General features: G+C 45.7%; 1 protein-coding gene across 2 annotated transcripts; it reads right to left on the bottom strand.

Annotated features, from left to right (window-relative positions):
- Positions 1 to 4631: 4631 nt before the first annotated feature.
- Positions 4632 to 12487, bottom strand: Lgalsl (galectin like). 2 transcript variants are annotated; one of them, XM_048435499.3, is made up of 5 exons: positions 12364 to 12487; positions 11165 to 11236; positions 10932 to 11020; positions 10173 to 10350; positions 4632 to 7547 (listed from the first exon to the last, which is right to left on the bottom strand). In XM_048435499.3, the coding sequence occupies exons 1-5, from the start codon at positions 12373 to 12375 to the stop codon at positions 7404 to 7406; spliced, it is 495 nt and encodes a 164-aa protein (XP_048291456.1). In that variant the 5' UTR covers positions 12376 to 12487; the 3' UTR covers positions 4632 to 7403. The 2 variants fall into 2 exon arrangements, with proteins under 2 accessions (XP_048291456.1, XP_085548377.1); XM_085692251.2 differs by lacking the exon at positions 12364 to 12487 and adding an exon at positions 11872 to 12107.
- Between the last annotated feature and the right edge of the window lie 812 nt (positions 12488 to 13299).

The following is a 13299-nucleotide window of genomic DNA, read 5'->3' on the forward strand; positions in this document are numbered from 1 at the left end:
GTGGTTGTTTGTTTCTTTGGTCTACCATGAGCTGAAGGACTTGACTTGCAGTTAGGGGTGAAATGTAAGACACACAATGGTATCTTCAAATTTTCCTGTAACACCGCAGGCAGCCAGAGGGCGGTTCTTCAAGAGAGCCAGAAAGAACTACCCTACACAGCTAGAACCGCAGCCCTTTTCTTAGGCTCAGGCGAACTGTCCACAGCTTTCAGGAGCTCCTTCTCTAGGTAAGATGTTTTCACGTTTGTTTTGATGCTAAGTAGGTGGAGCAGAAGTGTGAGCATGTTAGCTGCGTCCCCAGTGTGATTCCTCACAGACAGTCTTTGTCAAGACCTAGTTAAAGGAGGGGTTACCTTTCTAGCCAAACTTAAGTGTTTTATAATTAAACAGTACAAAGGAAAACCAAACAGAAAGAAAAAAAAAATCTGGGCATGGCGGGGCATATCTGTAATCCTGGTACTGGAGAGCTTAAGGCAGGGGAGAGTCAAAAATTGAGGTCAGCCTGGGCTACCAAGTAAAACTGTCCCTCCCCAAACATAAACCAAAACAAAACTAACACAGTTCCTCCCTGAAATCTTTCTTGGGAAGCCAAAACTTCAACACCCATTGGCCCCAAAGATCAAGTGGGAGGTTACTATATTCTGGTGACTGCAGAAATCAGAGTAGAGTTGTTCAGACCCGAACACCCTCTAGCAACACCCCACTTGGTAGAAAGTTCTGTTCCCACAACCCCTAGAGCATGCATTGTTCTTCCAGTTCTGGCTCTACGTGTGTGCAGTCATAAATCTTTACTTCATGTTAGATTACACATTTCCAGTTAAGTCACACATTTCTCAAGGGCGGATGGTGTTTGTCTTTTATCTCTTTATATAATACACACTGTCTAATGTAGGACCCTCTTATGGAATATTGGAAGTGATTCTCTTACATGAGAGAAGAACCACGGGTTTGAGTTAAATATTCAGACATACTTTAAAAGAACAACCAACAGAAAAGGCCAGTATTTGCTCTTTCAATTTGGGAGATTGAATTAAAAAATTATGTATTTAATTTGAAGGAAGTTAAGGGAATTCTCAAGATACCTCCTAGAGTAAAGATGATGCTAGGTATTTTAAACAAGACTTTGAAGGAACCTCAGTAACTACTTCCAACTCCTTCCAGTGGAAGATCTTAGGTCATATAGGATTCCTTCTTCGTGTGAGGACATAAAGGTCCATGGTAAACAAATTGTTAATTGGAATATTAACAGATCACATCACTCCGTGAAGTTACTCATTAAAATTTTGTTTTCAGCAGGACCTCATTATTTTGTGTCTCTCTTCCTGGGTAAGCATTTTATTACAACAGTAAATGTCATTTAATACTGTGTTATTTTTATTACATTAGCAGAAAATCCCTGTTTTCTAGTAGTATAATAGTTTTAATAATTTAATAATTTAATTTAACATTAAAAAATTCCCAAGTAGGGGCTAGGGAAATGGCTCAGTGGGTAAAGTCTTTGTTGTGCAAGCCAGCCTCCAGCCTTTACATGTGTACCTGCATATATGCACATTTACAAGTACACATACCATATACACAGATATATGCACGGAAAAATCTCAAAGGATGTTTTTCAAGCCCCATTCTGAATATTGCCCAACATTACTAGTTTGGGTTGGATTTTTGGTGATATTTGTGTTTTGCCGTGTTTCTCATTTCCTTGAGAAATAGCCCAGGCTGGCCTCAGATTTGAACCCCTCTTACTGCTTCTACCTCTCTAGGGCTGGGATATGGGTGTGTGTCCCCAGGCCTGCTGTGGGCTAATTTTTAAATAAGACTTCAATGCAATTGTATGAAAAACATTTTTGATGAATTAAAAGTCATGAAGATCAGCATGTTTTACATTATTTCTTGATAAAAATATGATTAATGTAGAAATTGGTGTCATTATGGTAAACTGTACTTGCATCCGTCAGAAATATTTTATTCCAGCCCCCTTTGGCTTACCAAACGTCATCGCCAGTGCCTGGTCCCACAGTGGGTAAGAGAAGACAGTTGATTTGAAGTGCTCACCTAAAATCATTTCTCAAGCCCCAGGACACTGGCCCCTGGTCCTGACAGCAGACCAACCGTCTCCTCCTTGGCTCAGGACAGCTGTTGAGGTAAGCTTTGATCATTTGCTTCTGATGTCTTAAAATTAAGAGCATCTGTGTGCTGTGGCCTGGGAAACGGGGTGGAGAGAGAAGGAAGGAAGGAGAGACACGGACAGACAGAGGTACAGTTATTAGCCAATGTTTGCACTCGGTCTAGCTCCCGAAAGCTTGGAAGGCCTCAGAGGTCTCAAACCTGCACACCATGCCCAAGGCCTGTGGCTTGCTCTTTCCCAGGGCCTATTATTTAGAGACTGTGTGTATTACCCTATCAGACAGTGGTGCCTCCTTCCCAGGCTTGCTCACCTGGCCACTGTCTCCTTCTGGGCCCTGGAAGGGTGTATCAAAGCAACAGAGCAAGGCAGAGGCTATTTTTTTCTCTTGTTCTCTAGGTTGGTATTGTTTCAGCATCGTAGACACACCCGTTTTAATTAATTATGAAGTGTGTTTTGCAAGGCAGTTTTCTGCTTTATACAGGATACCTTTTTCTTTTTAAAGGGGAAATCATTGTGAAATTGCATGGTGATTAAGACACAAGCAGCTGGAGGCAGTCTTGGAGTAGTGTGCGCTCGGGTGCGTTGTCTCACGAAGACTGAATTGATTGCAAGGTCTCATGGAAAGCCGCTTGGGCCTCTGCCCTTAGCTTCTTTTCAGGATACAAGGCACCATGTCCTGGCCTTACTGAACATCTTGGCCTCACAGTGAATAACTAGAACTCTAATGACGATGAGTCTCTCCCAGGATCTCAGGCTTTCAAAGGTGTGCATTATTTTAAAAGTGTGCACTATTTAAAGTTTGAAGCCAGGTCCTCTTTTTTTTTCTTTTCTTTTCTTTTCTTTTTTTTTTTTTAAATAAGGAAGGACAACATTTTTAGGAAGGCAAATTTCCTTTCACTACAGTGCATTTTGGATGAAGAGGCAGGAGTTGGGATGAGAGGTTAAAGCGAGGATGTGGCTTGCCCCGTGATGCCAGGGGCAGAGCTGACACTGGGAAGCCCATTGAGCAGCAATCCAATCTGCCCATCAGAACTCACGGCCAACAGACTGATTCAGCAACTGGGCACGTCTGAAGAAGAGCTGCTTCATCCCGGATCTAAGACCACCCACCTGTAAGATGCTCTTCTTGACATAAAACTCCCGGGCTCCACCAGATTCCCAGATACAGTTTCCTAGAGGCGAGGCTAGACATCCTGGGTGACTAAGCATGTCGAAATTTAAAGCCACCTGGGTCTTTTTTACTCACTGGAGGATCTAAGAGTCTAAGCAGCAATTGGCACAGCTCAACAAACACCTGTTGAATGAATGACAGCCCTAAGTGGTTGGAGCCTTTAGAGGCTCTAATTACTGATCTCTGTTAGAGCATCTAATTTAGCATGCTGTCACAAAAACTGGTAAAATGTCCTATCCCCCAAGGACATTTCCAGGCTGGAAGGGGGGGAGAGGCAGCCCCAGCAAATTGTCTCACCTTAGCAGCTCTCTCTCTGCCTGGATTAAACTGCAAAAGTCAGGACAGAGCCAGTAGCAAACCTCACAGTTCTGCCCTCTTAAAAAGGGAAGGGAGGGATTTGTTAACTTAGGAGTTAGACCCTAAATTCAGCATGCGAGTTTGTCACTCTATTGGTAACGGAAGCTGGGGATGCTTCTATAAGCTTCCCAGTTTTATTCCAAGGGTGAATAGTCAAATGATCCAAATCCTTCCCGAATCATTCAAACCCCGGGAGAGAACACAAAAGAAAATGCCTCACTGCCCAAAAGATATATTAAGCACCCCGTCTCTTCACTTGGCAGCCAGAGAACTTCAGGAAAGCCTGAGATGCTGAGGCAGGGTTGAGATTCTGAGGGCAGCTTGAACGACACAGCAACACCTGATGGGGGTGTTGAGGGGAAGGTGGAGAGGGGAGGGGTCCACCACATCCCGAAAGACAGTAGATAAAGACAAGTACCCGACTGTATACTCTGTAGTATACAGAGAGTGGAATATTTACCGCTCAGTGACATGGGGGAAAGCAGGGGCAACAGTAGGAATGCATCTCAAACACATCATGTGAATCCCAAGAAGCCAACTCTAAATGCTGTGTGACTTCATCACTTACAGTATGACAGAAAATACAGAGCTACAGCGCTGCCTGACCAAAGTTAGAAGTTGGAGACAGATTTAAATATAAGGGAATTTGGGGGATGGCGCAATGAATCTGCATCCTGATGAAATTCCCTTATATTTAAATATACACATGCATTCAACCTTGCAGAACTGGATGCTAAACAGTCAGGTCAATGCATGCAGAATGTCATTGTTTCATTTTTTATTAAAACAGAACCCAGACATCCACAATATAAGCTCATTAGGTCTCTGAGACATTTTCCTTGCCTTTATCAGCATGGGAAACACATGTGTAGGTGGTCTTAGAGTATGTGAGATAGAGGAGCCACTCTTAAGCACATGGTCTATGGTAGTACATTACATCTAGGGCCAAATGCAGCGTGTAATAACCCAGACACTATCTTGTAGAAAATTCCTTTATTATAGTGCAAATAACTTTCAGCAGTGACATAATGTAACAACACATTGAACAACACTTGACACCACGCAGTAAATAAGAAAGTGTTTCTTTGAAAATACGTCATCCTGGGAACATCATCTTTACATTAATGCCAGAAAATGCCAAAGCTGCTTTCTCAAGGCAATAGGGCTCAATCCTGTTTTGGATATTTTCTCATAATGCACATGGATTTGTCGTTAAGTGCATCAACAATTCTAAGAGTGATCTCTTAGGGGGTTTTTAGAGAACTTGGCAAGACTTGAAACCGGGCTTCAAGATTTAAAAAAATATTAATTTTAAGACAATTCAGGAACAGCCCAGAAAGCAGAAGTCACTTCTATTAACTTGATAAATATTGACTCTAATTTTGCTGCAGATTGTCTAAAGCCTGCTTCTTATTTCCCCAGAGCCTGTTATCACTAGGTTTTGGTTATTGCAGAACTCGGGCTCTGGGTGGATAGAGCTCCCTGCGTATGCAAATACTTTCTCCATGGAACTTCAAACCACATTTTTCATCCTGAAATTCCCACCCTAGACTTCTGTCCTCGTTTCTACCTAGCCATTAGGACAGCGGGAGGTGTCCTCATTTATTTAGCTAGTCCACAATGACCCCAACACGCCACTTAGATAGACCCCAGGAGGCTGGTCAGAGGACCCCACTGCCCTGTCGGGTGATGGTTTAACACTGGATCGGCTGCTAACGAGGTAGCTGACAGGCAGAGAGAGGAGTCACTCCCCAAGCTTCTGCTGAATGATAGATGGCTGGCCACTCAGAAGAGCCCCCTGTGGGGAGGGGTGCTTACTGCAGGAGTTGAATCCAAACAAATAGATTTCAGGGTACTTTCTAGGTCTTTTGACAAACGCTCCTCACAAAAGTGGCTTGTCAAACCGTGAGAAATTGATCACAGGCTTAAAAAATACCTGGAGCTACAAAAGAGCTCTCACGGCTGACTACGGCTTCCGCCGGGGGAATAAAAAGCTCCGGAAGATGCAGCTGCTCTCGGCCGACGAGTCTTTGTATATAACACCATGGAACTGCGCTAAACAGTTTCAAAGTTGAGAAGGATCCAAATATATCATCTATAAAAAATTCATTATTTTAGCTTGCTTTATTTATCTTAGACTTTGGTTCTGAAACACTGTCTACATTCTTGACACATGAAGATGACATGGCCACTTCAGTGCCTCTGCATGTTGTGTAAAAAAAACCTTAAAAGCAAAGCAGGACAAGGGGACGCCCTAAGAAGATACAGACACTGTACAAACAAAACCTAAATTATATATAAACACACCCCCACCCAGCACCCCTTCTTCTCCCACTACAAGGCCAAAGCAATGCCAAGGGCCCTTCTCTCCAGGACCAATGCAGTGTGGGAAACACAATCCTACGATTCTAACCATCCCCACCCTTGCAGAGACATCAATAATCTGCAGTCTACCACTAGAGACAGCTTCGCTTTGATTCGTCCCGCAAACGCAGGGAAGCAGTTTCACCAGAAGCATGAACACTACGGGTGGACTCAAAGACCTGAAATCGTGAGACTTAGTCTCTCAGATAACCTAACTGGATCCCACCATTGTCCATCATCTCCTCAGAAGCTCCAAAGGCATTGCTTAGGGATACTGCGGAGGGTCTCAGAAGAAAAATTATACAATGAGCTAACAGCTAAGTTGATATAAATTATTTCCTAGTAAGTAATTTGGGGCAGTTTGCTTCTGCCTTACACTGTGTTCTGGAATCATTTTCATAGTATACTATTAAAAACTGATATAATAGTTATTTTTAAAGTTGTCTATGCAATCACCTCTTATATGCTTTCCATTATTTTAACAACTTAATGAGCTATTGCGTAAATCTAGGAAGTCATTAGCCTTAAGGAAGCCAAAACCGTGCTAATTCACAGGAAGGAGAAAAAGCAATGTAAACAGAAGTTCACATTGTCGACAAAAACTGGAGTTTTATCGAAATGCTGTAAATTTTCCCCAAAAGCACGTATAGCAATTTAAGCCAGAAAGCCAAAGTTGAGGGAGTGGAGAATATGCTCAAATTCTTTAAGGTGTAAATCTACTTGTTTATGCTTGGAATACATAATCTTCCCCCTCAGACCTAAGTCCATAATTTGGAGACATTGCTCGTTCTCTAGGACACGAATACATACACTGAATATAAATAAATAACGGAGGAAGCGTAAGGATCCAGGTTAACACGATGCTGTGCTAAAAAACAGAACAAACCCAAAACAACCCCCAAGAAAGCGTAAGAAACCAAACCTTGCACAATCTACATTCTATGTAAATACCCTGACTAAAATGTCGGTTGTGCTATGCAATCCCACTTTCGTGCAGAAATGCATCGATTTGATGTACCGTTGTTGTTTTTAAGGTCTTTAGCACTTTTGCTCCTAAATATCATCTTGTTCTGAAACGATGAATAATTGCTACCAAATCACAAATCATCACAAATCCATTTTAGTTTAGTCTGAATAAAAATCCAGCATAAATGTATTACTTTGTTCTGCGCACAATGGCTCGATGTCTTTCTTGCGAGCTTTCTTCCACTGGGCAAGCCACAGATGAAGTTGTCACTCTGGACTTACACTGCATGGAAAGAGACCGCGAAGTTTGCCTTTCGTTTTTGTTTTCTTTTTAAGTCTCCAGATTTTGCTAGGACACTTCTCTCAGACAGTCATGTAGTCGTGGCACCTGGTCGGATTTAAAATAGAAGCGCTCTAACATCAGCCAAGCTTGGTGATCTGGAGGTCCCCATTGATCTTTATGGTATCAATTGCAGATAATGTTTGAATACGATGGTAAAAATCAAAAAGTTGATGTCCATCCACAAATACTCTGAAACGTGGGTGCTCACAAAGAATCTCCACCTGGAAGAAACAAAATAATAATTTAATGCACAATTTTGGATGAATCCTGCTGGAGGGAAAAAAAAAGAAAACCCAACACGAAACCCATACTTCATTGTGGAGAAAAAAAGGCACATCCCCAGTGAATCTCAAACATCACAAGATGCAGAAAGCAATACAGACTGCTGGGTTCAACTCCTCCAACTCTCAATTCAGGAAGTCCAGAGCACAGCTGAAAAACTGCGTTCTCAACGGGGCCAAGGAAGGGATGAGGTGCTGGAGCGGGGAACCCACTCTGAGAACCACCGCTCTGTAGCAGAGGCTGCGACAGCGCCTTGTGCACTTCGTGCAGAAGTATAAAGGGGCACAGATCTGTTTATGCAACACTTGGTGCCTTCATGTCACTCGCTGAACAGTCCCACGTACAGGGGAGCCTCTCCTGATGCATGACTGGTAGCCATTAGCAGCATCTAATAATAGCCTAGACAAACATGGTAAACACTAAGGCAGAGGGAGGGCTGCACAGTAATTACCACTAGACCAAGAATGTGTAATTAACAAGGTTTTGTTAAGCCAAACAAACATGATTCCACACAGTAAAACCTTTTCTACAATTCATCATAGAGGTTTCTCTCTCTCTCTCTCTCTCTCTCTCTCTCTCTCTCTCTCTCTCTCTCTTCTTAGAGACAAGAGTTTTTTTTTGTATAGCCCTGGCTGTCGTGGAACTTGCTCTGTAGTCCACGCTGACCTGCCTCTGTCTCCGTGCTGGGATTAAAGGTGTGTGCTACCACCACCACCTGGCCACCATAGGATGTAATAATTGGCTGTGCTATGACACTTTTAGAAACGCACTGGCAATCACTATGCAGGAAACTCCATATGCGGTAGTAGTCACATTTAATTCATATTACTGTTCAAATTATATCACCAAGAAGTTCCTTTTGTTGTTGGGAAGCACTGTATTCCTCCTAGTGAAAAGCTTATAATCACAAATTATGTGTGAAGATTTACCGTCTGAGACAGCTCAGTTGGTGAAGCACTTTGGCTTGCAAGTAAGAGGACCCACATTTAATTCTCTTCTCCCCCAAACTCCCCTTGAAATGTCAGATCCTCAATGTGCCTGTTGTACCCATTGTAGAGATGGTGGGGGGGATACTTGGTTCACTGGCCAGCTGGTTTAGCCCAATTAATGAGATCCAGGCCAGTGAGAGACCCTGTCTCAAAGGAGGTGAATGACGGTGTTCCTAAGGATGATACTTGGATTGCCCTTCAGCCTTCTAGCACACACATGACCACACACACACACACACACACACACACACACATACATACACACACCCCTTACCATTTAAGAACTGCATAACAAGAGGAGCCCATGAGGGCTTACCGTTCTAAAGGAGGATCTGCAGTAAAGGGTAACTTCTTAGGTTATGATTACAAGGGGACAACCTCATTTCTATCATCGATGTAAAAAAGTTATGGATTTTTATTTTGCCATAGACCATAAAGAAAGAGAAATAAGCACACAAGGCCTTGAGAAGCTCCACACGAAGAACAACATACCAAGAGCTGTTTTGCTTGTTCTGGCTTATATGCAGCTTGGAGCCTTTGACCAAGGTGCCACTGTTGTGAAGTAGGGTAAGAAGGTCTATGTAGACAAGGGCCTCATCACCAGGCCTGACGTGTCAGCAAGTCCTTTTTTATATTACTGAGCTGAACCTCTTATTTGGCAGTATTCTGCAGAGGAATGTATTGCTACTGCTGACTGATGAGATAGCAAGTTTGGGCTGTGTTTCCTCTGTTAGACAGAGGGAGCAAACCTCTATTATCCAAGCCCAAGGGAAGAAATTTGCCAGCCACACAGTTTGTGACCATGAAACAGACAGGCTTAATTAACCCATAGGGGAAAATAAATACACAAATATGGACTCATTAGCAAAGGGAATGAGAGAAAATGAAATAATAATCACTAAATTGTTTTAAACCCATAACTAATACGGTTTTGAGCTACTCAAAGGCTCAGAAACAGGAAAATTCTGGATACTTATTAATATTTAATAATGAATCAGACATTTGGCGGTGGGTTATCACTCCGTGCCTAATACCATGTTGGGAATCACACAGATTATTTACTAACTACTCCCAGCTTGGCCTGACGATACAGGTCTGTAATCCCAGCTACTCTGCAAATTGAGCTGGGAGGATTACAAATACAAGGCCACCCTGGGCAATTTAGTGAGATCTTGTTTCAAAATAGAAATAAAGAAGAGGGCTGGGGTTGTAGCTGAACTGTAGACCTTACCTAATGTGCACAAAGGCCTTGGGCTTCAGCCCTAGAACCGCCCCAAAAGTAAACAAATAAATAATTAATACCTCCATGCTGGCTAAGGAGAATTGTGGTTAAGCATTTAACAGTTAGGTATGCACAGGCTTAACTAGACACAGGCTAACCAGAATCCAGCGCCCCTGTGGCAAGTATTGACCACTATCCGCGAGCAGATCTCTTCTGTGTTTTTATCCTTTTCCCACAGCAGGGTGACAAGGTTCTTGGACCAGGAAGAAATTCTTAAAGAGCTCTTGGCACGCGGCAGATAAGGAGTAGCAGGAGCCCTGCCAACGCTCGGCTCAGGCACTCGAGGTACCTACCCTGAATGGCTGGTCCGGGATGAACGGGAAGTAAGGGATCGCCGACTGTTCTTCACCCCTTTCTCCTGAGATACAAGAGTTTCTGAGGAGTTGCCTGTCAGTGAAGACAGCTTTGAGTTCAATTGCCACATCGGCAGGGGGATCTTCCGAGTCACCACAGGTCAGGCTGATAGCAAAGCTAAAAAGAAAACAGTGTCGTTTAGCTGGAGTTAGAGGTAACATTTTAACTTGACCCAGTTCCTCCTCTTGTGGGTTCATCTGCTTTTAATGGGCCGCTACTGTTTACACAGTGTTTAAACAGGGAGAGGATTACACTCAAACCAATAGATTCTGTTACCTAAAGCAGGCTCTGGTGCAAACTTCCGAACTGAAAATAACTGCAATTGAAGACTTCAAATGCCCCGGGCCACCCGGGCCTTAATCCATTTCAGAATTCTCAAAAACAGTGCCAGAAGTTGACAAGGGAGATATCTTGTCAAGTTTGGTTCTTATTTATTCACATAGTTTTTACAATGTTTCAAAACCATAAAAAAAGAAAAAGAAATCCTTTGGCCTCTTCAAGGGTCAAAGAAGAAACTGTAGGCCTATTTTTGTCATGGCTGATATAAATAGCTATCTAGAGAGATGATGGCTAGGATTCATACACATTCTTTTCATGGGAACATGGTACTTTCTTGGCGCTCCTAAGTAGTAACACTGTCCACAAGGAGAGGAAGAGAAGGCAGCCACAGCTTAGCAACTGTAGGGCTCTAGGCTTACCTTTCTGGGTTGAGGTCTACGATGCCCATCACTAATACCTTCTTCCCTGGTCGCATGCCACCTTTAATGTGCCCACAAAATGGAACTATCTGCCGAGGAAGAGGGGAGAAACAGGAAGTTTACAGGCTGTTTGTTAGAGAAGAGCCAGGCCCTCGGCCCTGACCCATCAGAAAGCAAGGAAAATGCATCAGAAAGGAATGATAAAGGCAGGGACATTGGGCACATTGATTTACCAGTCGTGGGAAGTACACGTCCGCTTGAACTGGAGAACCCAGGGAGTTGTTTAAGTGCCCATCATCAAGTTTCTAAAAATAGAAGCACACAGATTGGCTTTCCACAGACCCTTGTTTATCAGGGAGTGAATGGCAGGGAGGAATCAACACAAATCTGTGGGAATCCAGCAGCCCTCCACAGACACATAGGCAGTGTCTGCACATGATGCCTCTTTATAGCTCATTAAATAACCGCGAAACAAAACCCGGCCTTTCCACCCGATCTAAGCCTCTGCTGATCCCCAGACTCTTAGACCGGATCAAATTCAAGGTCGCGGCCCACCGGGAAGCAAAGTCCGTGTAGGTGGGCTGCAGGCCCCTCTCCAAGCACAAATGCTCTCGGAACCTCTGCCCCCAGGCCTGTCCTCTGGGACGCGGCTGGTGAGCAGCGACAGCGCGCCGCTTCTTCGGGAGCCCCGGGAGCGGGACTGTCCCCAAGGGAGGGGGGGATTCCCCGGCCGCCGGGGCCGCGGCCCCACACTAACCCACGTGCACGCCCACGCGCCCGGCGCGCACCTGGCCGGCGCCCTCCTGCCCCGCGCCCCCGAGACCCGGAGCTCCCAGCCCGCGGCGGCTGACAGGTACGGCGCTTCCTGCAGCGCCGCCGCTCCGTAAGCCTCGCCCCGGCCCGCCGAGCTTCCCTGCCCGCCCGTGGCCGCGGCACTCACCACCACGGCGTCGCTGTCCGCCACCGACCCCGCCATGTTCCTGCAGCGAGCGGCGGGGACGCGGCGGCGGGCGCGGGTCCGAGCCGGGCGCGCGCTCACACGGGGGCGCGCGCACGCCGGAGGCTGGCGCGGCCGCAGGCCCGGGAGGGGGAGGGTAGGGGAGGCGAGCGGCGCAGAGGTCGCGGCGGCGGCGGAGGGAGGACGGTGGCAAGGGCCGCAGTGCGTCGGCCCGGGGTGGCATTTAAAGGCGGCAGGGCCCGGCTCGGGAACCGGGAACCGGGAACAGGGCGGGGACGCGACCGGGGCGCCGCGGCTTGCTCAGCGTGCCCTGCCCCACGGCCATTGGACCGTGGCTGGAGGCCGGGGAGGGCGGTGGCTAGTCGGCGGGAAGGTGGGTGGGGCTGGGGGGGCGGGGAGGGAGGGCCCAGGTGGGCCAGGTGACAGGTGCCGGGGACACTTCTGGCCCTCCTGGCCCGCTGCCTAATCACTCACCTTCTTCCGCATCCTGGGGGGCCGGTGGGATGTTGGGGAGCAAGGTCGAGAGAAGATGGGGGACTCCAAAGCAGGAGACCCGGAGTGGCTTCTTTCAGAGAATTTCAACCGAGTGGGAGGAAAGGTTGGTTTCACTGTCGGGAGGAGAAAGAGAACGGAGGGTCCGAAGCTCGCAGAAGGCTGTATTTGATCCTAAAGAAAGAAGCAGCCGGAACTCCAGGGAGGGAGTTTGCAGAACACCGACCAAGGCTCTCTTCCCCAGGGAAGCGCAGACCCGTGTCGGGGTCCTAGAAGAAGCTTTCTTCAGCAGGTGCCTGGTCTCTGTCCTCAGCTAGTTTACTTCACTTGATTAGTTTGGGGTAATGAGTTCCGAAAAATCTCCCGACATTCTTTGTGGAATACTTCCCAGGGAATACACGCGCTTCTCTTTCATTCTAAAGCTCAGACTCTTATGGTATATCCACTCTAGCATTATTATGTAACTTCTCGGATAAGGCTGCACAACATGCCCTCTATTAGGTGACATCCTCGGCTTACCCAGTGCACTGTGTGAATCGTCACACTAATAAGCAAGGGGCTTGAGTGAGTTGCTATAGTCCCAAAGGGGCCCTTTGTGAGGCTTGGCATCTCTGCAGCGTTTGTATTTGAGATTTGCCTTTCTGAACCAGCGCTAATCATGGCAGCTAATTATGGTAATCTCCACGGTGCGGGGAGAATTACCTGAGTATGTCTGTAATCCGGAGAGCATTCGTGGAAATGGGTCTCAGAATTAGAGGCCGAAGGGAGGTGTAATTGTGGTTCCTGTTCTGCCCTTGTTTATTAGTCCGAGCTCGAAAAAAAAAAAATCACATCTATTATTCTAAGATATTAGGCAATTTTAGGAAACTTGATATTTTGATTATCTGAATTTCTAAGAGTCTAGTATAGGGAAAAGCA

This window comes from Myodes glareolus, chromosome 8, assembly GCF_982192425.1.
Source record: "Myodes glareolus chromosome 8, mMyoGla1.1, whole genome shotgun sequence".
NCBI classification, from domain to species: domain Eukaryota; kingdom Metazoa; phylum Chordata; class Mammalia; order Rodentia; family Cricetidae; genus Myodes; species Myodes glareolus.